Source organism: Octodon degus, unplaced genomic scaffold (genome assembly GCF_000260255.1).
Source record: "Octodon degus isolate 3935 unplaced genomic scaffold, OctDeg1.0 scaffold00126, whole genome shotgun sequence".
Lineage (NCBI taxonomy): Eukaryota > Metazoa > Chordata > Mammalia > Rodentia > Octodontidae > Octodon > Octodon degus.
In genome coordinates this window covers 4,747,478-4,772,625 of record NW_004524702.1, presented here as the reverse complement: position 1 = coordinate 4,772,625, position 25,148 = coordinate 4,747,478, and the positions used below count along the sequence as shown (strand labels likewise).

Genomic DNA, 25,148 nt, shown 5'->3' with positions numbered 1-25,148 from the left:
AGGAGGAGATGGGCGAGAAGATGGCCCTGAACTTGTACCTGGAAGGTAGATGGGAAGATGAAAGAGGGAGCACCCGGGTCTGTTCCGTCCAAACACTGTTGAAGCAAAAACAGATCCGCAGGACCTCCAGATGTGCCGCTGGGAAAACATCTTTTTAACAAGTGGTGTTGGATGGGGCTAGGGAGATAACTCAGTAGGACAAGTGCTTGCCTGGCAAGTACAAAAGTCTGAGTTCAATCCCCGGTTCCACCAAAAAAACAAACAAACAAACAAGTGGTGTTGGAGCAGTTGGATTTTTGTAGGCAAAAATGAATACATTCACAAACCTCAGGCGTTCTACAAAAATTAATTCAAAGTCTATAAAGGTAAAGTCATAAAACACTTAGAGGACTGGAGAGGAGGAAACTTACAGGACCAAACGTTTAGTGAAGAGTTCTTAAAGCCAAGGACAAAGCACAATCCATTAAGGAAAAATTGATCAATTTGATTTAAAAGCTTTTGCTACAAAGCAGACTCTGTTAAGAGAATGAAAAGCTACAGGCTGAGAAAATACTTGCAAGCTGTGTAACTTACAAAGGAGTCAGGTTGAATACATAAGGAAGTGCAAAAAAATTACAACATAATCAGGCACTTACTTGAACAGCTAAAGTTAAAAAGCAGCAGTAATACCAAATTCTAGCAAGGATGTAGAGAAACTGAATCTCTATAAGGGAATGTAAAGTGGTATGGGCATGCTGGAAAAGTAGTTGGCGATTTCTTAAAAAGCAATGTATCACCAATTGTGGTGGCACATACCTGCAATCCTGGCACGTAGGAGACGGAGGCAGGAGGAGTGCTGTGAGTTTAGTACAGGGCTACATAGTGAAAACACACACACAGTGCTTTATAACCCACTAGTTACATCCTTGTATAGTTATCCCAGAGAGAAAAAAACGGGTATTTCTAAAAACCTATACAAAAATGTTTAATTTTAGTTGCCACATGTTAGGGATAAAATATCCTTCAGTTGGTGACTGGATCAACAGGCACATCCTCACTGCCAAATATGACTCAGCAATGAAAAGGAGCAGAGTATTGATCTGCGCTTCAGTTTGGGTGGATCTCCAGACCATCGTGCTCAGGGAAGACATCAGATGGCGTCATGCTGCTTGCTCCGTTTCCGTGACATTCTGGGAATGGCAGGATTATAGGGATAGAGCAGATGGATAATGGCTGGGGGTTTGGGCCAACGAGGACCAGTGTGACAGCAAGAGGTGGTAGCTTCCAGGAGACCTGTGGCGTCCCTGCGATGGAGCAGGTCTGTGTGGTGGTGGTGGTGGTGGTGGTGGTGGTGGTGGTGGTGGTTACGCAAATGTACTTCCCGATAGAATGGACTCAGAGTGAGTACACACACATGACCAGTCTGTTCCTGGTTTGGATACTGTACTGTAGCTATGGAAGATGTGACCTTGGGCATCAGGGTGAGCATTACACGGGACCGCTCTGTGCTCTTTTAACCTCCTGTGATTCTATATTGTAAAAGAAAAAGGTTTTAAAAATATAAATGGCAAGCAAGAAAACCGAAATCTCAGGATACAGTTTGCTATTTCGCTTTGTTTTGTTTTCCTGCAACTCAAATTGGGCATTGTGAGCGCTCCTGGGAGGTGGTGGAAGCTGTAGGAGGTGGGGCCTTGTGACAGGAAGTCAGATGAGTGGGGATGTGTCTTGGAGATATGGGGTCCTGGTGGCCACGAGGTGAGCAGCAGCCTGGACCCTCATGCTCTCCCCACCATGACACGCTGCCTTGCCTCAGGCCCAGTGCAGCGGGACCAGCTCATCATGGGCCAGAACCTTGACTGGGAGCCAAGATAAACCTTTCCTCTTTGAGTGGATGTCTCGGGGATTTTGTTACAGTAATGGAAAGCTGACTAACACAACATGTTAAATATGTATGCCTTCTCCATTTAAAAGACAGAACAGTCATTCTGGAGTCCAGATCACAAGCTGTGGTGGTGATGGGATTTAGTTTAGCATTAGTCGCAGAGAGTTGGTTGGAGATAGATGGAGAGAGGCTCTGTGTGACCTCTCATGTGCCAGCTGTTGCCCAGCTCACAGGCACCAGTCTAGTGCATCTCTAAGCAGCCTCCTGGCATTTCAGGTCTTTCCTGCTTGGGGATCACCAGGAAACCTAGTATCTTCACCTAGGAGAGATGTCAGGTCTGTCATAGCAGCAGCAGGACAAGAAAATGGCCTGTTGGTCCCAAGATCCAAGCTCAGGTTAAGGATCAAGATCCAGGGTCAGCCAAGGGTGGAGGCGCAAGCCTGTAATCACAGCTCTTGGGAGGCAGGAAGGTTGCTTGAAGTTCAAGGCCAGCCAGGGCTACACAGCAAGATCCTACGTCCAAAAAGAGAAGAAAACACCCAGGCCTAAAGGGCAGGCAGGGAGAAAGGACCTAGGGTTCTGCTCAGGGGTAGTGCACACAGACATCCACCCCGGGCTCTGGGAAGAAGTGTCATGTGGGCTCACATGAGCAGGCAGCATACACCCAGCACAAGACTTTGTGACCATAGTGAGGAGCGGTGGCCTTGCAAGGGAAACTAACATCCAGCCTCAGCCCAAGCCCTGTGGACCTCTGTGCCACCACCTTCCAGGCTCCATTGGCGAGATGCCCCTCACCTGCAGGCAGCCTCCCTGCGGGTCTGGGACCTGCCCACCCCATAAATTGCTGGGAGAGTTGGTCACTGGTCGGCATGTTCTAGAGAGGCTGCCTTGTTCTGGGTACAGGTCTAGTGCAGCTGATACCCTGTGACACAGTGACAGTGCTGCCTTCCAGGAGCTGGCCTCCTGGCCCTTCCTTTGCCTCACCTCAGACCAGCCCCTAGGACCTTGTCCCCACCACAACCCCTCCTGCTGCCTGAGATCCCCTGGACCCCCAACCCCCTCAGAGCTGCTCAGCCATCTGAGGACACTCTTCACATGGCCACTGGGGGGCAGCATGGGATGCCAGGGTGTGGGGACTGAAGAACAAGTCATTCTGCTGCATGCTAAGAGCGTCTGCAGAAGCACATCACCCCATTTCTGTCTCACATGGGTGACTGGTTGTTAGATGACCCTGCATGGGCTGTGGTCCACCTGACCCAGCGCAGTGGCTGGCAGCCGTGCCTGGGCAGAGCAGGATCCAGGTAGCCCTCAGTGCCTTCCCAGCCCTGAGGACTGTCTGGGCTGCTAGCTCACTGTGGCTCACCATCCTTGGGCTGAGGAGAGCCTGCATGTCCTGGAGTCTGTGCACAAAACCCCTGGGCTGTGGACCACTGGCCTGGCTGGGACAGCACCCCTGGAGTTCAGGACCCATGGCCCTGGACCTGCCCCAAATACCTACGGTAGGGAGCCACACTGTCAAAATGCCTATTATTGACCTAGGGACCTGAAGATGAGATGGGGGTGGAAGTAGGCAGCCCACAGGGTACATGGGTGTGTGTGCTGGGCCTATGGCCACCTCCTCCCCATGCTCAGGGCTGGCCTTGGGCTCCAGCAGCCGTGGACCGGGCAGGGTGTCTGGGCTGAGTTTCCCGGTCAACCTGCCCCCTCTGTGGGGATTTACTGGCTTTCTTTAAATGTTCCCATTACTCAGGCCTCTAGCGGGCACCAAGACAGAAGTACCTCCCACAAGGCAGCCCAGCCAGAAGCCAGGAGTCTGACTCTCCCTCAAAGGCCGGAAGAGGCCCTGTGCAGAGCATGCCAGACCACAGTGGTTCACACACTCTACGTGGCCACACCCCACATGCACACACGTACACACACATGTCTGCGCACACATGCCCCCACGAGCACCTCACACGCAGAAGCTTTTGTGAACACACTGCCACATGCAGGTTTGCCTCGTGTACGGCTTTGTTGTGCACAGGCCAACCTCGCCTACACAGAGTCACGCGCGCACACCCCAAGAGCCAGGCTCCTGTCCACTGGGGACCACAGGCTCTGGGGTCCCCGATCCCGCTGTTCTGAGGGTGCTCAGCATGAGGTAAGTGGGCCAGGCTTCAGGAGGACAGGGCCAGCCACATGGCTCGGGAGCAGAGTGGCCTCACGGGAACATAGACAGGGCTGCCAGGGCTTCTGAATTTTTCAGAGAAGCTGGAAAGCTGAATTTTTATGTGAAATATCCTGATTTTTAAATGTTGGCTCAAGATGTTGAAAATACTGTGAGGGCCAAACCAAATGTGTCTGGGAGCCAAATTCCACCCACAGGCGGCATTTACAGACCGTGGGTCCACACACACACATGTACATAGAAAGACACACAAAAATAGCCACACTGGCGGCTACACGGTCAGTATACTTATATACATATGCACAGACAGAGACATGGCACACACAGGTACAGTACAAATGGACCCATGGACATGGACACGAATACAGACACACAGCACATACATTCCTGCACACACACACACACATACACACAGCATCCTACATCTTGCACATGTAGGTGAGCTTGCTGGTCAGTTAGAATGACAGTGCAGCCACGGGGAAGGTGTGGTCCACACCGCCACAATTGCCCCTCCCTCACAACTGCTGGAGGGTGTGGGACAGGGACAGAGGAGACCATAGTGTGGCAGGCAGAGAAGAGCTGGCAGAACACCTCATGGGCCAGGCCGGGATGGGAATGGGGAATGGCTCTGATGGGATGCACAGGGGCTAAAAGGGGCTTTGGGTTCCCCGGAGCTCATCCTGTAGCCCAAGCTTATCCTGTCCTCCTGTGCCTGAGAAGCAACGTCAGAAGCAACCCTGGGGGTTGCAGTGGGGCACGTCTTGGGAGCTCCCGGCAGGATTACAGGCCACCCCCTCCCCGGTGGCTCTCCCTGCCCCCATCCCTGGGCCTGGCCTCCAGCCTCCTAAACCTGCCTGCTCTTCCCTTCCGCCCAGAGGGAGTCGGGGCGGAAAGGAGTTTGTCACCTGTAATCCCGGTCTCCTGCCTCCTGGGCCCTGGCTGCTTCCCCGCCCGGAGTCATCCCTGCATGCTGACCCCATGCCCCTGGCAAGATAGGCTCTTACGCCTCTCGGCCTCCACACCTGTGTGGCTGTGACACTACAGAGGGAGGGGACTTCTTGGTCTTGGGTCCTGAAGGTCTCAGATGTGCCCAAGAGAAGGACAGGAGCCCTGTCTAGGTGGCTAAATCCCAGCCTGGGGACTTGGAGAAGCTGAAGCCCAGAGAGCATAGGTGGCTTCCCCAGGGCCACACAGCATGCACCCTTGGCCAGCTGGGCCAGGGCCCCTGCGGACTCTGGAGGCCCCTCGTCCTGGCCAGGCCGCCAGTACCTCCCCCCACCCCAGCCAAGGCCTGTTTTCATTGGCCGTGGTCTGTCCTTGCCCAGCTGGCTACTCGGGAGGCTGGCATCATTCTTTTGGAGTTGGCTGAGGAGGCACCAGGGGCAGGGAGCTGGACCCGACCTGGCTTGTAGCCCCCACTAGGTCCTCAACAGCCCCTGCTGCAGTGCTAGGGATCCAGCCCAGGGCCTTGCTCACGCTAAGCATACGCTCTATCGAGCCACATTCCCAGTCCTCAGAATGTTTTCGAAATTATGAGACAGGATAATCTCTGTGATTGTTTTGCCTCAGCCTCCAGCACAGCTGGGATTACAGATGTGCACCTCTCTGTGAAACCACAGCAGAACCCAGATCTAGGACAGGGCTGTGCCCCCTTGAACACCCTGGAGCAGGAATGGACCCTTTCATATCCCTGGAGAGCGGGGTCATGGCCCCTTGAATTCCCCAGAGCTCAGCTTCCTTCACTCTGCCTAGGGCTCCTCTAGTGCACCTCCGGAGTGAGTGCTGCGTGTGGAGCTCCACACTGCCCCCTGCAAGCTGAGCCCTGGCTCAGCCTTTGGGTCCCCAGGACTCCCTCTGAGCTGTGGCTGCAGGCTGGCTCACTGCCCTCGAGATGGGTCTTGTTCCTTCCAAGGGTCTTCAGAGGTCCTTGTCCAACAGGCTGTCAGGAGGCTGAGGCATGAGGAGCACAAGTTCAAGGCTAGCCTGAGCAACTTAGTGAGATCCCGTAGCAAAAAAGAAAACCAGCTTTCTACCCTGTCACAGAGATCTTTCTCCTAAGCCTGAGCGTGGGAAGCCAGCCAGACAAGCAGCCTGTCCACATCCCGGTCAGGTGGGAGCTGGATCAAGCCCCCTGGGGTATGGAGGCTCTTGGTGTGCTCCTCCTGCCTGCTGCCACCCTCCCGACCTGTGTTTACGTGTTCCCTGTGGCTTGGCTGGGCCCTGGGGCCTTGAAGGGAGAAGTGACCACCTGGCTCCAGCCACTGCTCAAGGCAAACAGGGTCCTGAGTGCCTGCCAGGCCTGCTGAGGGCTCCCACCGCCTCTGCCAACACCTGGACAGCCAGAGCAGGCCTAGGGCCCCTGCATGCAGGCTGGCCAGGCTGCAGTCCCAGTCTCCTTCGCAGAGGCTAGTCCTGTCACAGGCATCTGTGCCCAGGGTGCCCACTCTGAAGGGGAAGTCCTGGCCCTGGCCTGAGATGGGAGCTTTTTTTTTTTTTATTTATATATTTGGTACAGGTTCTCACTACACAGCTCAGACTTGTAGTGATCCTGTTTTCAGCCTCCCCAGTGCTGGGATTACAGAAATGCACCCCCACGCGTGGACTCAGTGGCCAGCTCAGCAGGCCACTGGCGCAGCATGAGGCACTAGGGATTGAACCCCAGTCCCTGTGCTTGCCTAAGCAGGTGCTTAGTCCGTTGAGCTATCTCCCTGAGATGAGAGCTTCTAAACCAAAGAAGATAAAGAACCCTAACCTCCCCCCCTAAATGAGCCAGTTAATCTGAAGTGGAAGCAAAGCCCTGCCCTGGGGGTGGGGTCCACCAAAGTGAAGGTGCCCTGGCATCTGAAGGGCCCAACCAGGAAGTGCTGGGTCTGAGAGTATCAGCGTGAATGGGAGATGTGACCACAAGGCCCAGCCCACTGGGGCAGGCAGTATGTGGCCCTGAAGGCCAGTGTCTGGCAATCCCAAAGCTGAGTGAGGCTGGTGGGGGGGTCACTTGGACCCCAAACGGCACCCCTCCAGGCTCCCTCCTGACCTCCCAAGTCCATCTCTCCATGCAGCCACTTCAGGACACCCAGCCTCTGCCTCTCCTGCTGTCCCCTGCAGGTCACCACAGCACCAGGAGGGACCAAGTCCTCCAGATGGCAAGCATGGCAGGGCCTCAGCATGGCCTCCATGGCCTCAGTAAGCTCCAAGTCCTATACCTCACGATGCTCATTTGGCCCCAGGAGATGGACATGGGTCAGAGCATGGGAGGGACCGTCTAGGCTGGGACCCCCGAGGAAAGTCAGCTCAGGTGGGAGGAGACCTGGGCAGAGCCCAGAGGCAGAGAGTCCCCAGGGCTGGGCATGAGCAGAGGCCGTGTTCTGGCTACGGCCTGGGGCTGCTGTGGACTGGGCTGGCTTGTGGGGCCTGCGTCATGCTGGGGCAGGAGGGCTGCAGGGGAATCGAGTGGCTGTCCCATGTGCATACTCGGGGACCGCCTTCACTGCTCAGACCACTGCTCAGACTCCTGAGCCCTATAGCCCAAGCCAACAGGGACCCAGCCCACCTCCATGCTGGCCCTGGTGCTCCCCTGCCGCCTGTTTGTCATCCCAGGGGCCTCAGCAGGAGCTCATCCAAGGTGCCTAGTCTCCTACGGACCTGGGTCCCAGGGCAGAGAACAGCTAAAGTGGCAACAGTGGCAGGGGAAGGACCCCAAGTTCAGTCTAGATTCCTGTGGGATCCTCACTAGTGTCTCTTTTTGAGTCTTGCTATGTAGCCCAGGCTGGCTTTGAACTCCCAGTGATCCTCTTGCCTCAGCCTCCCAGTTCTGGGATGACAGGTATGCACCACCAACCCTCTGCAGGCCCAGATCTTGCTGACAGATGAGACTCCTGGGTGAGCTCCCCAAACTCTTCTGTGGCTCCCAGACCCCTCCCTCCTTGGAGTGAACCCCTGTTCAGACCACAGGAAGCCACACACCACTTCCTTTTCCTTTTTTTTTTCCTTTTTTCTCTTTTCCCATTTTTTTCTCCTGGCCCAGCCCTGAGTGGGCAGCCACCCAACCATTGGTCACTCAGTCCATGGGTCTGGCTGCCTGTACCCACAGGTCCACCCGGCGCCATCACATGACCGTCTCCCATTCTTCCTGCAGCAGTGGGTGCGGCCGCTCTGGCCCTGAAGCCTCCTCATCCAGGCCTGAGCAGGAGCCACTGAGGAACCCGTTGTCCTTGGGGGTGGCTGTGGCGGCCTGTGTGGCCTCCAGTGCCTCAAGGGCTGTGGCCCCTGGCTTGGTGTGTCCGGGGAGCTGGCAGTGGCCATTGGTGGTGGCAGCGGGCAGCAGGCGGGGGCTGAGGGGCAGGCCGAGTCCCCCTCGGGGGCCGACATTGGTCACGCTCGTATGAGACACCATTGGGCCGTAACTGTAGCTGCTGCTCCCACTGCGTGCCTTGCGCTTGAAGTCCAATGCCAGAGTCCAGCGGCTCCATGATTTCTTGATCTCAGCCTGCACCTGGAGGTAGCAGAAAGGTAGCGTCAGTTTTGCCTTTGCCTCTCTGCCATGGTGCCACTAGCTCCAAGTGTCCCATCCCTGCCCCTGTAATGCCCCTGCAACACTGAATGAAGAATCACTGAACAACTGCAAGGCCAAGTCCAACGCCACACAGATACTGCCTGGTGACAGGCAACCAGCCATGCAAAATCCGCAAGGCTTCAGTGTCCCAGGGGTGGCTGCACCCTTAGTCTGGGTTAGAGAATTCGCACAGGGGCTGGGAAGATACTCAGCCGGGACAGAGACTAGAGACCCCAAACCCCAGCACACCCTGGGCCTGAATCTTACAAGACGCTCTCTGCCCTGAAAACATCCTTGGGTAGTTTAGAAGAATAAAGACTGGGCAGAAAGGGCACAGGGACAAGCAGAAGACATGGCCCCTGCCCACCACAGTGCTGCCTGCTGCTTACCTCACCATTGCAGAAACAATAAATGATGGCGACAAAAAATCCCTGTGGAGAAGCATGTGGTATCAGGGCCGAGACATCACCCATCCCCACCCCCACCCCGGGCCCAGGGCCAGCACCGCACCTGGAAGGAATTAAAGAGCATCTCGTAGTGCATCTGTATCTGCCAGAGAGTCCCTGAGACCTCAGTGTAGGGCAAGGCCATGAAGACGGTGTAGTGGACGCCGAAGAGGGGCATGAGTACCAGCGTGGACTTGAGCAGCTTCCTGGCCACAGGGCAGGCACGTCAGGTGTGCTCTGCCTCTCACAAGCATGGCCACCCTGCCTGCCAGCCCAGGCCCCAGACACACCGAGGGGCAGGAAAGAAGGACCCAGCCCACCCCAAAGGCCATCGCGAGGTGCAGCTTTCCCAGGCTCCCTGGTTCTGAGAGCTATCCCAAGTCATGAGTCCGCCCATCTGGGGCTCTCTGTGCCTGCTGATCCTCACTGGCCCTCCGCTGCTACCGGCTCTTTGAAAGGAAGCCTTTGTCCCACCCTCACAGTCCTTAGCTCTCGTGCAGGGGATGTCAGGTGGGCCCAGGGATGGGGCAAAGGTCGGGTGAGCTAGCTGTCAGGCACCGGTCCTCTTGTGTGCGTGGTGCTGGCCATCAGCGGCTCTGAAGCCTGTGCCCACTCCAAGGAACTGGAACACCGAAGGTGAGCCTCACCGGTACTGCTGCCGAGTGTCACAGCGGCCTGCGTTGGTCTCCCGTAGCTTGGTGGCCAGCACCCGGATGATGTTGATGAAGAGGATGAAGTTGAGCTGCAGGGAAAGAAAGGTGGTATCTGCAGGCTGCACTTCCACAGCATGTGGCAGGGGCTCTGTCACCCACAGCCTTCCATGGGCTCTGCCACTTCATGTCTGAGAGGCCCTGCTCCCCATCTGGGCTAAGTGAGGGCTCTCTGCCCCCCAGGATCCAGGGAAGCCTCCGTATGTCCTTGTCAGTGGTGTCCCTGGGGCCCACACCCATACCACGGCCCACCCCTGCTCACCACAACAGAGGCCAGGATGGGCACCTGGATGATCCACTTCTTGTGCCCAGAGCTCAAGTCCCAGCACCTAGGGGAAGTTGAGGCATTAGCACCCAGCCCCCCTCAGGAGGATGGGGTGGGGGTGTCCTGTGTGGCCAGGCCAAAAGCCACCCTCATAGGTCCCGTTCCCCCAAGGGGTTCCTGATTGGAATTGGGAGCCACTGAGTGCCAAGGCACAGAGGTGGGAGGAGGGAGCCAGAGGTGTTTTTGGCCCATGTCAGCACCCGGGCCCCTTTTCCAGCTGGACATACCCAGTGTTGGCCAGCGTGGCTCTGACACTGACCCACACAGCCACGAAGATGGCGGGCAGACCTGTGGGCACAGACGGCAGGGTGTGAGGAGCTGATGGCCGGCTTCCTTCCTCACCACCCAGGCCTCACCCTTGGCACAAGGGTGGCTCGAGACAGAGCCAAGTCCCACATACGCTGCCTAACAACTTCCCCTGGGGCCTGCAGCCTTGGCACCCCGCCTGCGTCTGTCTTCCACATGCAGCCATGCTCACCTGCTGGGCACGGGGTGAAATAACCAGGTGCCACCTGCTTGCCCATGCTCAGCCAGCTGCCCCCCTTCCCAGAAGCTCACAGGCCTGCACTTGGAGGAAGCCCATGCACAGAACTCCAGTATCCTTACAACCCCCAGGAGACATGGGTGAGGTTGGCTGGGATGGGGGGCATCCTCCCCGGCCAGAGGTCACAGGGAGCCCCACGTACTCTAGCCTGGGCAGCTCAGAGGGCTAACAGTGCCTCTGAGGGAGCTTTGCCTCTAGGAAGAAAGCCCTGCACCCCCAGGCTTGGCATACCCTTGGAGGCTCAGGATGTGACCCTGGGTATGGTATGAAAGACCTGTGACATTCCCAGGCCACAGTGTCTGTGTATTTCCTAGTCCTCACGTTGCTACCCAGACAGACACTCGAGGCCCTAGCACCTGTGGCAGCTCCTGGGACCAGGCCAGGTCTCCCCAGCTCTGGGGGTTGCCCCTGGGGAGTGAGGCCAGGGGCTGGGTATGCGCCAGGAGGCAACAAGGCTATGACCTGAGGGCCTCTGGGTGCCAAGCGAGGGCTCCAGCCACCAGACCCACCCCTCTGCAGCCTGGCCAGGAGCCCAGGAGCCCAGCCAAGCTCCCAAGCTGCCAACAATAACGGGCAATTATCGGTAACTGGATCCTAGGGCCCATTGGGGGCAGGGGCTGGGAGGGACGTGGAGACCTAGGAACCCATTTTCCAGAGTGGCTGCTGAAGCCCAGAAGGGTGAGGGGCCAGGCAGGGCAACAGATGCTGGCCTGGCCCTTAGGGCTCAGGGCAGACGAGGTCTAGACTCCAACTGAGTCAATCCCAGGCAGAACCTGGCCCTGTGGGTCTCCCCTCCCCATCTGGGTTGAGCCTCCACCTCAGTGCATCTAACACAAGGTAAGCAGAAAGCTAAGTCCAGCTGACACCAGGCGAGCTCCCAGCCAGGGGACAGGACAGGCTGTGTGGGTGTCCTATCTGTGGGCTGCCCCTCTCCCTTCCCACCGGGCCTGGCCTGCCTACCCCAGCCGAAGACTGTGAAGCCCCACAGGTACTTCTTCTCAGAGAAGAAGGCCATGAAGATGAGGCTGTGCAGGTAGAGCCCTTCCACCAGAATCCAGTAGTAGTTGGTGGCCAGGAAGTAAAGGAAGAAGGTCACTGCCACCCGGCAGCCCACCTAGGAGACCAGCTACATTAGCCAGAGAGCAGGGCCTCAGGTGAGGACATCAGGGCTGGGCACGGGGGAGAGCAGAGCAGACATGGGGCAGAAGGTGCAGCCAAGCACGGGCGTGGGGCCGACCCAGGGGAATCCTGGGACAGAAGATGCTATCCAGCAGTGAGCAGTGTCTAGGGGCCCCAGGTGAGACCCTGGGCGGCAAGGCTGGAAGTGGAGCTGAGGCTTCGGTCCAGAAGGGCGGGCTGGTAGATGGTGATTGGGCATGCGGGCTGCAGGCACAGGGCGCACAGGAGAGGCGGCCGGGCCGGGCACTCACGTAGCCGGCGGCGGGCGGCGGTGGCGCCTGGGTCAGGACATGCAGCTCCTGCTCGGTGAGGCGCTCCGCCTCATCCAGCGTGAAGCCAGAGTACAGCACCGCATCCTTTACGAAGATGCTGGCGGCGCGCAGCATGAAGGACAGGAACATGTGCATGTGGATGTAGTTGCGCGTGCAGTGAAGCCTCCTGTGGGCATGCGACAACATCGTGGGTAGGGGACAAGACGCTTCACACCCTAGGTGCAAGCCTTGGCCACACCCAAACCACGCCCACTGGAATCACTCCAACCTTCCAAACCATCACTGCCCTGGAGCAAAACCACGGCCACTTATCACCAGGCCACCAAACTATTTTGGGTAGGGCTCCATGCCCCTACCCAAACTCTTGCCCCAACACCCAAACAACCGCCCCCTCAACCATCAACCCCCCCACCCACGTGACTTCACTCTCACCAGGCCACGCCCATCTCCCACCCCCAACCACACACCCACCGTGTGCCCCGCCCCTTACCCAACCCACCTAAAGTAGGCCAGGATGAGCACAGCCACTGTGAGGGAGGCGAGCGACATAGAGTAGCCCACGGTGTAGATCATTCCCAGGCGGTCAAACACCTCCTATGTAGAAAGGAAGACACCGTCACATCAAACAACTGGGGCTCAAGAGGTGAACATCGTTAAGGGTCAGGTCCGGCTCAGGGTGCTGGAGGAAACTGGGGGAGGAGTCACTTATGGGATTGGGTTGCCTTTCTGTGGTCAGGCTGGGGAGGGAAGGGCTCGCACCCTCTCCCGAGTCTCGTTGGTCAGGAACTTGAGGCATTCGGTATAGTTGGCCCATGTCCGGTTGTGTCCAGGTACCACCTCCCAGCTGCCATTACGGTCGCAGCGTCGGTAGGCGTGGCCTGTTGGTCGCAGGAGGGTCAGGAAAGACAGAGAGCCCAAGATCCAAGCCCTGCACCCCAGGAACCGCCCTGGGTCACCAGCCGTACCTTTGTGATTGAAGTCGTAAATGTAGTCAGGGCAGGGTACAGCGACCACCTCACCTGGAGCCCCCAGCGGCCAGCACACGATGTAGTCCCACTCAGGCAGGCAGGGACGTCCTATGCCCAGAGACAGACAAGACAGGGTAGGGGACACCAAGGGACCACTGGATCCCCGTGAGACATGGGATAAGTGCAGCCAGGCCTGTCAGCATCCAGCAGGAGCATTGGAGAGGACGTGCTGGGTCATGACTTCCTGCTGGGCCTGCACCCACCTGGCCCGGTAGGTACTGGCTCTGGCCTATCTTCCAGGTGGTCTGGAGAAGACCAACAGAATTGGGTGGCGTACCCAGCCAAGCCACTCTCTTCTTGCTGACCCTTGTCTGGCTTCCAGTGTCCCAGAGGAAGGGTGTGCAGACTGACCCCCTTTGAGGGGAGGCTCTCTAGGGAACCTTCTCCAGGGGCTGTCTGTGGATTCGCAGGCAGGCAGTGTGGTTTCTACGGCCCGCTGGACTTCCGGAGAGTTCCTGGCTTTACCCTGGTGTTGCCACTCAGTACTTCTACTTCCTTATTTAGAAGCTGGGCTTGACCTACACTTCTACCTGCTTCTAAGGTCATGCTGAGGCCTCCTATGAGACTCCCAGGCCACTTGTGGGGGATCCGGCCCCCCAAAGCTAAGTGCTACTACTGGAGAGATCACAAAGCAGGGTAATACACCCCAGTTCGGGTCCCGAGCCCTTGCATAGTGCATACTCTGCCCCCGCATGCCATTAGCCCCCTCTCTTCGCCTGCAGGGACTGCAGTTGTCCTCCAACCACAGGACGCTCCAGCCTCCCTGGATGGCTGCCTTGATGGCTGGACCCGCCCAGCTTGGTGAAAGGCTCTCTGTCCTGGGCACCATATTCCCAACCCCACCCGGCCAGGCTCACAATTCCCGCTGATCCCTGGGGAGCCACAGGGTGACCACAGGCCCCCAGATGTGGCCCATCTGGAATCTGCTGCCCACCCGGCCGGTTCTAACTGGCCTTGTGGCCACAGCCTGGGCTCTGTTAGTCTCTGCTCACCTCCCTGAGGGACGATCAGTCCCTCTTCTTCTCCCCTCCTGTCCCACTGTCCTGGCCCGTCCCCTCTGTGGCTTCCCTATCTGTCACATGACTCTCCCCATGTGTAACCCTGTACCTCCTCCAACAGTCCCAGACCTAAACTGTGCCTCACATCCCCGCTGTGACTTTCTGTCTCTCCCTTTCTCTCCCTGCTCCCGTCTCCCAGGATTCTGTTCTCTTTTTCTCTGCATAGCTGAACTTGTGGCGTAGTGGTGACCACATCTCCTGGGGGCCCACATCCCTTCTGGTGTGCCTGCTGCTCTTCCTGCTGTCCCCTGGGCTGCTGCATCCCAGTCCCAGCCTTGCTTCTTGGGGAAGCGGCTGTGGGCACTTCCTTTTCCCATGAACTCACATGACTGATGGGGTGGACAATTCAGAAGGATGCTGGGAGCTGACGTACCTCGGTGCCTGCTGCCAGCGGACACCTCTTTGTCCTCCTTGGACTCGGGGTACAGCTTCGAAGACACTTTCTCTTTCTTGGGCTTCCCAGATGTGGATGCCGACATCCATCCCTTGTCCGATTCCATTATGTTGGCTGCAGAAATCAGGGCATTTGTGGCTGTTGGGCTGCAGCAGCAGAGCCAGGTGGATCCCAGCATCAGACACCTTCCTGGACCATGAGGCTCTGCTTCCCCTGCCCAGAGACCAGGGCAAGGATGTGCTTCCCAGACAGTCAGGTGCTTGGCAGGTGCAGAATGAGTGCAGCAGAGGGTGCACTAGGGTGGGCGCAGGCAGGTGCGCATGTGTGCTGACAGGTTGGGCAGTCAGGGCCTGGGGGCCTTCAGGTCGGGAGCATCACCAGATATTGAGGCCTGGATGAATAACACGAGACCCAGCTCTGCTGGCAGGACAGGGACTCGGGGAGGAGAGGAGAGATCTGAGCGAAGTGGAGTCAGGCTGGTGCTGCCCCTTCCCCTTCCAGTGCCCACGGCAATGACCACACTCTTGTCTTCTGCCCCACCACTCTCTTCAGGTGGCCTTCTTTGCCCCTCCCAGCCCTGGTTGTCTAATCCAGGGCCTTGGTCATGCGAGGCAAGCACTCACCACTGGCCTATGCGTCAGGCCTTTTTAAATTTTCATTTTCACTAAATTGCCCAGGCTGTTGGCAAACTTGTGATCATCCTGCCTCAGCCTCCCATGTAGCTGGGATTGTAGGCCTGTGTCACCGTGCATCATGGGGTGTCTTTCAAAGACTCCTCCCTCCTGGACCAGTCCTGGCTTCCTGGGCTGACCAAGGTCCTGGGTTGCCTTGGGGAAATATGGCCTTCCAACCACCCGGCTGCATTTTGGTCAGTCCTGGCTCTTCCACCCCCTCCCAATCTGTCTTCTGAGGACATGTGGAGGGGGGATAAAGGGGTCTGAGCGTCTGGTGCCCCTTCCATGATACCCCCTATTAGACCCAACCCACCCAGCTCCTTGGAGGCCTTCTGTCTCATTGGCCCTGCCCACCTGCCGTCCGCAGAACTTCCTTGAGCAGCTTGTCACACTGGGCCTGGGCTCGGTGCAGCAGGTAGATCTGTTCCTCTTTGGTGAAGACGTCATCTGCGTCTACCTGCAGAGCCAAAGGTCAGACTGCAAGTAGCAGCAGGACTGCTGGCCTGAGGAGCAGGTCCTGGGGCCTGACCCTCCCAAGGGCTCTCCTTTCCAAAGGTCCTCACTCTGGAGAACACAAAGGGGGACAACAGGACTACTCCCTCTCTGTCCGCCAGTAACCCTGGACCCTGGGCCACTGATGGTCTCTGTCCGGTCTGCTCTTGTGGGGTACATGAGAATGGGTGGAATGTCCCAGGGTGAGTTCTTACAGCCCTGCCTGAGGCTGGGGAGAAGGGCCGAACCTCAGAGACAAGCCCAGCTGCCCCGGAAATGGGGAGTCACCAGTTTCCACCCCAGCCCAGCATCCCGGTCAGTGCTTTCCCCAGGGAAGTCTGGGTGCCTTGGCCTCCTCGCCTAGGGTCTCTCGAGATCTTCTGGGATGCTGCCGGGCCTGCAGGGTAGCACCCCCGAAGTTCTCGCCTCTGGCCTGGAGCCCTCCTCAGCCACAGGCCTTTCAGCCTGCTGTTTCACTGCAGGAACCACCTTCTCTTTCTCGTATTTTTGAGACAGGGTCTCCCTATGGAATTCAGAGTGGCCTCAAATTCAGTGATGCCCCCCGCCTCAGCCTCCCCAGTGCTGGGATTACAGGCGTGTGACATCTGGTTTGGATATTCTTTCAACTTCTGTGACCCTGTACGCCCACTGGGAATCCCCCTCCCCCAAATCATCTCAAGGAAGGGAAAGGCGGCATGGTGGGAGAGGGGCTGCGCATGCAGGTAGCAGCCTAGCACTGCACGCCTTAGCAGGACCCCAGGGATGAATGTGTCCCGAGACCCGGGGATGCCCGGCACACCCTCCCAAGTTAGGGCTATGTCCCCTCAGGACCAGCACAGGACCACGGCCCCTGCTGGATGGTCCGCAGGCGGCTGGAGACAGATGAAGGGGGCAGCATGGGCGGGGCGGTGGCGATCAGGGAGCCTGGCTGCAGGGAGAAGTTAATTGACCGCGTCTCTTGGCGGCAGCAGCAAGGGCTCCTAGGCCAAGGAGTCTCTAACTGGCTCGAGGCTGGCTCTGCTGGTTTCACTTAGTGAGGGATGTGTGTGCGTGTCTGCGTGTGTCTGCGCGTGCGCGTGTCTGCCGCTATGTGCCCTCCTGGGGGTTCCCACGTGGGTGCCGTCCAGCAAGAAAACGTGGGCCTGGAGCCCGTGTGTCTGTGAACGCACACCAGGGGTGTGATTGGAAAATCCAGTGACCATTTAAATTGAACAGTTACTGCAATAAGAGACAAACTGTCACAAATCCCCCTCCAAATCCTACCCCTCACGCCCAATACCTCACCCCACCGTTCCTGCCACTTCCCGGGGTGGTTCTGGAGTCTGCTGTCTCCAGTTGCACTATTGTGGTGGCCCAATGTCCTGCGGCGATTTGAAAAGTTTTTCACTCATGGTCATTTTGACTTTGGGAAGAGCCAGAGTCTCACGGTGCCAGATCCACGTTTTGAGCCAGAATCGTGTTTGTATGAGCCTACATGTCCATCGGATGGCAGCAGCAGCCCTCACGGTATTTAGAATCACACTTTTGAGAAAAGGGCTCAGTGCTCCTGCAGAAAGTGGCAGGACGGTTGGCTGAGCGTGTTTGAAGTGAGGGGACAGTTTTTGAAGGTAATTAATGGCAATCTGTCTTTCATTGGAATAAACATTTGTACATTCACTGTGTATCTCATCACACCTCCTGTGTGTGTGCACGTTCGTGGACACAGCTCCACGTGCGTTCCTGTAGGCATGCTGTGCAGTTTTCACATTCACAACTGACTCTGGGCTTCTCTGTGTCCCCAGGGCTGGAGGTGGGCCCTCAGACATCAGATCCAGCACCCTGGGACCCCAGGAAGGGCTGGAGTGGCATCTCTCGTGCTGGCAGACAGCCCCACAACTCACCTTCCCCCAATTCCCATCACGGTCACCACCAAGTTAGCTGGGCAGCCCAGTGGGCTCAGGGAGGGCACCTAGGCTTGCCTGGTTCCAGGGGCCACCAAGACTCATCCAAGTCTCTCTGTGTCCTCTGACACTGAGGACCCCTGCCCTCCCTGCCCTGGTTACAGCCACCCAACTAACTTCTCCAGGGACAACCATGTCCCCAGCACGGCCATCAGGGAAGCTGTTCCTCTGTTCCTACCAGCACCTCTTGGGCTGCCAGTCCCATGGGGAGCACTGGCACAGCCCACATATCTGCCTGACACCATTGCCCCAAGCCATCACTACCATGAAGGCCCCAGCACACCACCTGCCATCAGTCAGTCCCCAACTTTTACCATCTTCACCCTTCAAGCCCCCTCTTGCTGACACCCGCAACAGAAGACAGCAGATGCACGAGACAGGGGAGGCAGCCAGGGCAGAGAAGTGACCCACACTCCCTCCTACAGTCTCTCCATGGCCAGGAGGGGGCAGTCTATGTGCTCCCAGTACCCCTTGGAGCCCCAACTTTTCATTCATCTACAGGGATGGTGGCCTTTCTTCTGGTCTCTCTGGGCTTTCTTACTTTATTTTGGTTTGGTTTGCAGCACTGGGGATTGAATCCAGGGTCCTCTGCACCAAGGTACATCCCCAGCCCTTTATTTTTTGAGGCAGGGCCTCAAATCATTAAGTCTTCTAGTCTGGACTCAAACTGGCAAGTCTGCCTCAGCCTCCTAGAGTGCAGACAGCACAGGCAGGCACTGTGGCCTTAGGATGAATGCAGATGAGAGGCAGGAAGGCGTGGTCCCAAGGAGAAGGGGTTCTGCAGCTCTAAGCCTCAGAGCTCCTTTGGGACCCACCCGCCTGCCCGCCCCTTTCTCATCCACACCCTTGGCTTCTCCCTGGAGCCCGCAGCACAAATCCCACGCTCACCACCCACCAGCTCTGTGGCATTGGCTTCACATGATCCTCCAAGATCGGGATAATCACAGGGCTGCTGCCGCAAGGGTTAAATGAAACACCGCTCAGGATGCTTGGGGCAGGGCTGTCCCCAGCAGGACCTCAGAGCCACCCCTCCCTGCCCCCTCCTTGCTGACTGGTGCTCCAGGCCAGGCCCCTCTGTAGGGGCCCTGTTGTTGCTCTGCAGCCTGCACCGAGGTCTTCACCTATCTGGGACAGGGGTAATGTGTGGGACAGGGGTAATGTGTGGCTGGGCCCCAGCTCTAGCTGGACAGGAGCTGGAGTCCACAGCAAGGTGATACATGGTTCCAGCAAAGCCAGCACAAACCTGGGCTAACAGGAGGTGCCCCTGTGACATTGGGGCCTTCCTGTACCTCACCTAAAGGTTCCACTGGGAGATGGGTAGACTGGGTAGATGACAGAGTCTAGGGGCCGCAGCAAAGGGCAGATGGCTTGGGGAATCCTGGGGAGAGCTAGGGGCAGGAAACGGGAGCACACTGGGTACAATGCTTTCTGAGTGAGGTCTGCCTGGGGCTTGATAAGATTTAGGGTCACTACCAGGTGCCTCAAATCTGTGCCTGGGGGCAATGGGCCCCTCCGCTGCCTGTCATCCTGGATAAGGAGGGTTTCTTCCCAAGGGTAAGAAGAAAATGCCTCCACCCCAGGTGGCAGTTCCTTCCTGTCACCCCTACTTCTGCGCCCAAACACTCCCTGTGCCTTGGGCTTGGCCTCACTCCAGGGTGCGGAGGAGTTGGACCCACAGCCATTGAGATGAATTGCACATCTGGGGCCTCAGATGAGGCCTGGGGGGCTGGGGCTGGCTCCTGGCCAGACATCACTCGGTCCAAACTCACTGCTGATGGGGCCACCCAGTGCTACCCCCAGATGCCCTGCATGCCCTGTGGTCTCAGATTAGGGTTGTGATGCCCAAGGGCCCAGCTGTCCTAGGACTGGCCCTCGATGTGGCCCTTGGTGGCAAAGCATACACACAGCCTGTGAACATGTGGGAGACACAGCCAACCTCAGCCCTGAGCTGGGGCGGGGGGGGGAGGGTGGCAGGCAGGTTGGAACATCAAGCTGGCATTTGCAGGGCTCCAGGCAGGCAGAGGAACAAACACAGAAGCTGTCATCTCAGGGAGAGAGTATCTGTGGTCAAGACACCCAGATACGGGTTGTTACTTCCTTAGTTCAGAGCCGAGAAAAGAGAAGCCATCTGCTCCCTGCCCTCCTCTTCCTACCCATGCCTGTCCCCACGGGCTGTCTCCTAACTAAGTTCCCCGGGATCCCACAGAGCGAGGGTGGTGGGAGCTGGGACAGCCTGGCCACGGCAGAGGAGCAGCAGCAAAGGGCGTGAGCTGGCATGGTGACACAGCTGGCGATCAATCCTGTGGGACAGGGCAGGTCCACATCTCTCACTCTGGCCCTCCAAGTTCTTCAACTGCTGCTGGTGACCCAGGACTTGTTGGGATGCTCTGCTCCCATCACATCTCCCATCAAGGGACAGTTAGAAAGAGGGCAGTAGCCCCCCAGGAAAGGAAAAAAAAGTGGAAGTTCCCAGCCACGTGGGGGCCCTGGTGCCAGGGGCACTGTCATTTCCCAGAGTCCTTTGCTATGCCAAGCAAGTGCCTCTCTGCAGCCTGCACAGAGGTCTTCACCTAGTGGGGACGGGGGCAGTGTGCTGGGATGGTGGCTGGTCCACAGCTCTAGCTGGGCAGTGGAGTCGCCAGCTGGAGTCCGTAGCAAGGTGGTGCACGGTTACAGCAAAGCCAGCACAAACCTTGCTCAAACCTTGCTAACAGGAGACGCCTGTGTGACCTCGTGGCCTTCTTGCACCCCACGTTCAGGTTCCACTCCCGGGACCTGCGCTGGCAACCCAAGGCGCCTGCACTGCCAGCTCCTGCGCCCCTTGCTGCTCTGTCTGTCTGTCTGTCTGTCTGTCTGTCTGTCTGTCTGTCTGGCCTGAGCAGGCTGGGACCGGCTCCTGTCCGCTGCCGCTGACAAGTGCTGACTTCTCCTCCCCCTCACTAGGCCTTCCTGAACAGGCTGCCTGTGTTCGGGCCCGGGAGGCACTGTGACGCCTCTCATTGCAGCCAGCCAGCGTGGCCGCCGTGGGGGCAGGCGGTGGGACTGAGCGGGATGCGGAGTTGGCTGCTGGGACATGGTAGATCTTCACAGGCAGCCTGAGCTGGGCCAGGAGGATGGAGGATGCAGGATAGAGGACGGAGGATGAGGATGGGAATGGGGTGGTGGGCAGAGCAGGGTCCTCAGGTCTCTCCTCAGGCACAAGCCTGGAGCAGGGCTTTTGGGGGCTTAGGAGGCCCCAGGGCTCCATGGAGTGAACAACTGCCTCCTCTCCAGCCACAGATGATTCCAGGGGGCTGCAGAAGCCCCACCCTACCTTTTATTTTTCCTGGTTGCCCCCTCTCCCTCTCTGAAATAGCTCTCTTCCTGGCGTGGCAGCTGGACAACCAGGGAGTGTCCCCAGAAGGCCCACGACAGGAATCTGGGGGAGGCCGCTTGACGCCTCATTAAAACATTCCGAAGAAAACCGAAGTCCCGGGAGGGCTGGGCAAAGCTGGGCGCTGGGGTGGGGAGGATGGGAGGATGTGTTTAAGGGCAGGTGATATAAAAAGCCCCAACAAATCAATACGAACAGGATAAATAACCCAGAGAAAGATGAGTAGTGGCTCGGAACAGCTGGCCTAGAAGGTGCTAATAAATAAGGATAAAGCCCCCAGATCACTGTTGATCGATGAATTCTGAGGAAGGAGGTCCCTTGTTCTCTTATCGGGATGCAGAGTGGAACAAAGGACCCCTGATTCCGGGAGATGTGGGGCAGGCTGGGGAGAGGCGGCCCTCACTGTCAGTCCTGCTAAGTTGGAACCAGAGAAAGCTTTTTAGAGGGCTACTTGGCCAGATCTATTAAAATAAAAAATGTGCATGGTCTCAGGCCCGGCAAAGATGAAATCTAGAAATATCCTACAGGGAAATAGTCACACGGGGACACAGAGGGCATTTCAAGAAGCTTTCATGCCACTGCCTAGACCCTTTTCTCTCACACACACATATGCACTTACAAGTGGAGAGAAATGATATAGAAGCAATCTAATGCATGTTCTGAGGGAAGGCTTCATGAAGCTCCCATTTTGGAATACTATGCAGCATTTAAAAAGGTAGATGTTTATTGATATGAAAGTGAGACACATTTCTCAGTAAAGCACTAATACTATTTAACACCAACCAGAGAAACCAACAGAACACAACAGAGCAAAGCCACCTTGTCCAGAATGGCACCACTTGGAAACAGGAAAGGAGGGTGGAGAACACTACACTTTTAAAATGTGTTAAAAATGGTTTTCTCCAAAGCAGACCTGTCATTCCAGCACTCAAGGGCTAAGGGAGGGGGATCACCAGGTTACACAGCGAGACCCTGTCTCAAAGCCCAGACAAACCCCACAGCTTTCATCCAGACGGGTGACAGGGCTTGGCTGTCACCAAGCAGGAGTCCTCCTCTTTAGTCTGTGTTAGTGAACTCTTTTGTAAGAATGAACGTATTATGTATGAGTTACAAAATTACAAATAAGAAAATAAAAGTTAAAAACCCCAGAAGGATCTTGTTTTCAAAAAAGAAAAAGAAACAAAATGCAGAGGAAGACCCCACAGGCCCTGCCAGAGCAGCTGTCCCTACTCTGGAAGGAGCTCAGAGCAGAGCAGCAAGACCCAGGTTCAGATCCCTCCTCTCCCTTCACACTCATCCCTGGCTGGGGGAACAGGGGATGAGAATACATCTGTGACCCACTGAGGCTCAGACGCTAGGGACAGTCACTGCTCAAGACCTTCCTGGGGCAGCTAAGGACGCCATCAGGGTGACATCTCACACCCAAGGCTGCCCCTAGCTGAGCCTCTGCGCAAGGGGTGTTCTTAAGACACGGCTGCCTGGGAAGCCCACCCTTTGCCTCCTCCCTGCAGTCTGCGGTACAGCCCCTCCCAACCTGGGCCTCCTCTTCCCTGAAGGTGTAGGAGGGAGGAACCAGCGGAGACTGAGCACAGGCACGGGTTTTTTCAGCTCTTTCCCCTACCAAGGCACTAGGTCTCAGAAGAGGTGAGTGCAGTTGGTCACAGGGCTGGCTGGGCAGAGAGCAGACACGTTCTGGGCCAGTGGAGGCTCGTGGGCCTGGTGGGTACTGACTGGGACAGATCAGGACAGAAACCCAAGCCAGGCACCGGCAGGACACAAGCGGGTGGGTGAGTCACTCGTCCCTCCCCTAGGGCCGCATCCCCAAGCCCAGATGGTCCTTGCCCCATAGAGTCCAGACTCTCAGACCCCCGCAGCATCCCTCTTGCGTCCCTCCTCCCTCCGCATACAGCTTCGCTCCCCACAGAGCAGTGTGGGGCTGTGGCGACCGGAGCCATCCCTTGAGGAGACACACAGGCTTAGCACTTGTTTACCATGAGATAAACGACAATCACAATGGTTGTGTAATTTGGGCCCCAAAAAATGAGGCCACCTGGCCATGGTGGCACACGCCTGTGATCTCAGTACTCTGAGGAGAGTGAGGCAGGACTAGTGCAAGTTCAAACCCAGCCTGGGCAACTCAGGGAGATCCTGGCTCAAATATGAATAAGATAAGTGCATAAAATTTAACAATGGAGAAGCGCGTGGCTCAGTCACTGGGCAGGGTTGGAAGCTTGGTGTGTGCTGCTCAGCGGTCCAAATCCTATCTGGAAGTAGGAAGGACGGAGGTGTTTCTTAAATAAAAATCAGAAAACAGACCCAGGGGCACACACGCTCATGGTGCAGGCACACACATGTGCCAAGCCACCTAGCAGAAGGCACGTGCGGACCTTGAGCTTACACACACACACACACACACACACACACACACACACACACACACACGAGGGGCTGGGGATTTGGCTCAGCGGCAGAATGCTTGCCTGGCAAACTGGAAGTCCTGGGTTCGGTCCTCGGCACCAAAAACAAAAAATAAACCTCTCCTAAAAAACAGTTCAACCAAAAAAATACAGTAAAATCAAAAAAGACCAAACACACACACACACACACACACACACACACACACACACCCTGATGAACGCCACATCATGGCCCAGGGTCCCACAAAGCCCTGTCCAGCCAGCACACAGACACACACTCAGGACACCGGTGTTCATCGCCCTGTCCACCCGACCCATACACATTTGGGGCACACGCAGAACTCACCAAGGGCTTAGCACCTCTGCAACCTTATTTTAAGTCCTCTGTTGGGGAGGAACCTTAGGCTTTCAAACTGAGAACTGGGTACGATGGCACAGGGTGTGCAGAGGGGCAGAGTCAGTAGGAGGATGCTGGCCAGTGCTTCTCTGGCACACTCCTTTACAGATGGGACAACTGAGGTATGGAGAAGGACAGTTCAAGGTCACAGAGCCCTGGGCAGGGCTGGAGGAACCCAGCCTCTGGCCTCCCAGCTGGGGCTCTGTCCGTGGCGCTGGGAACTGCTGCTGCTCAGAGCCCTCTCTGGAGGGCAAGGGTCACACCCTGGCTGGGGTGGGGTGAGGGTGGGACGGGGCTGGTGTGCCCCAGGGAAGGTCCCCAGGCCCTGGCGCAGGTGGAGGGTGTGCAGCCTCAGCTCTCTGCCGTCTCTGTTTCTATTTGCTGCTCCAGGGTGCTCTCAATCCCATCCCGCTTGCTCTCGGCTCCGGCTTTCTCTGCCACTCTATCCAGGGGTCTTTCATGTACCGGGGTGCCCCTCCAGCACCCATCTCCTGCAGGGATGCATTGCACTCTCCGTGCCCTACCACACCCACCTCCCAGGGCAGACATCGTCCACCCTGGGTGAAGGGGGCACCACGGGTGCACGCGCATAGGTCTGAAAGTGACAGGGAGAACAGGAGGGGGCCCTAAACCTTTCCCTCGCCTGGGGGATCCTGACCTCCATCCCCACACCCCCTGTATTGTGTGCTGAATTTCCAACAGGACTTGCGGAAGGCAGAGGCCCCCAAATCCCAGTCTTCCAGACTCCACAGCCATAGTGAATGCCCAGATCACACAGGGTTTTCTGCTGGATCACTGTCACCTCCGAAGGCAACACCCCAAACTGTGTGCTCACAGCAGCAGAGAGTAAGAAAACCCCAACCACAGAATTCCAGTCGTTGGGACCCCAAACCCAAGTTTCAGTACTGTAGAGGCTACAGACATCTGGCACATACGGTTTAGAAACTCTGGAGAGAGCAGCAGGAACCAAGAATCAGGGTGCGAGGGGGTCACCATCCAAAGTTCAGTTGCCCGGAGGGACGAAGACTGCGCCTAGACCCTCCCGGAGGAGCCCCGACCCCTGCCAGGGCCGTCCGGAGGGTGGCCCGCGCGCGCGACTTACCAGCGCGTACGCGGAGCTGAGAACCGGGCAGCAGAGCAGGAGCGCCAGGCCGGGAGCCATCCGGGCGGCCCCCATCGCCGCCGCCTAGGGCCGCGTCCCTCGGGGCAGCCGCCGCCGGCCCTGGTGGGGAGCGGGGGTGCAGACTGCGTCAGGCCGGACCGCCCCGCCCTCTGCCCGGCCTAGGGGACCCCGGCGTACCGGCGGCCCGCGGCCCCGG

General features: G+C 57.4%; 1 protein-coding gene across 4 annotated transcripts in view; it reads right to left on the bottom strand.

Moving 5' to 3' along the window:
* Nucleotides 1–7,994: 7,994 nt before the first annotated feature.
* The window catches only part of Pth1r (parathyroid hormone 1 receptor), a 21,181-nt gene continuing 4,027 nt past the window's right edge, over nt 7,995–25,148 (bottom strand). For 2 of the 4 annotated variants that reach the window (XM_023700766.1, XM_004640685.2), the window contains 14 exons: nt 24,932–25,051; nt 15,565–15,667; nt 14,516–14,650; nt 13,022–13,132; nt 12,816–12,934; nt 12,556–12,650; nt 12,036–12,222; nt 11,566–11,719; nt 10,289–10,349; nt 9,999–10,065; nt 9,674–9,768; nt 9,091–9,232; nt 8,970–9,011; nt 7,995–8,520 (listed from right to left, as the gene is read on the bottom strand). In XM_023700766.1, the coding sequence (XP_023556534.1) occupies nt 8,134–8,520; nt 8,970–9,011; nt 9,091–9,232; nt 9,674–9,768; nt 9,999–10,065; nt 10,289–10,349; nt 11,566–11,719; nt 12,036–12,222; nt 12,556–12,650; nt 12,816–12,934; nt 13,022–13,132; nt 14,516–14,650; nt 15,565–15,667; nt 24,932–25,006 (1,773 nt within the window). In that variant the 5' untranslated portion in view covers nt 25,007–25,051 and the 3' untranslated portion in view covers nt 7,995–8,133. The remainder of the gene's footprint in view (nt 8,521–8,969; nt 9,012–9,090; nt 9,233–9,673; nt 9,769–9,998; nt 10,066–10,288; nt 10,350–11,565; nt 11,720–12,035; nt 12,223–12,555; nt 12,651–12,815; nt 12,935–13,021; nt 13,133–14,515; nt 14,651–15,564; nt 15,668–24,931; nt 25,052–25,148) is intronic. The other 2 variants (XM_023700768.1, XM_023700767.1) reach the window with 2 other exon arrangements.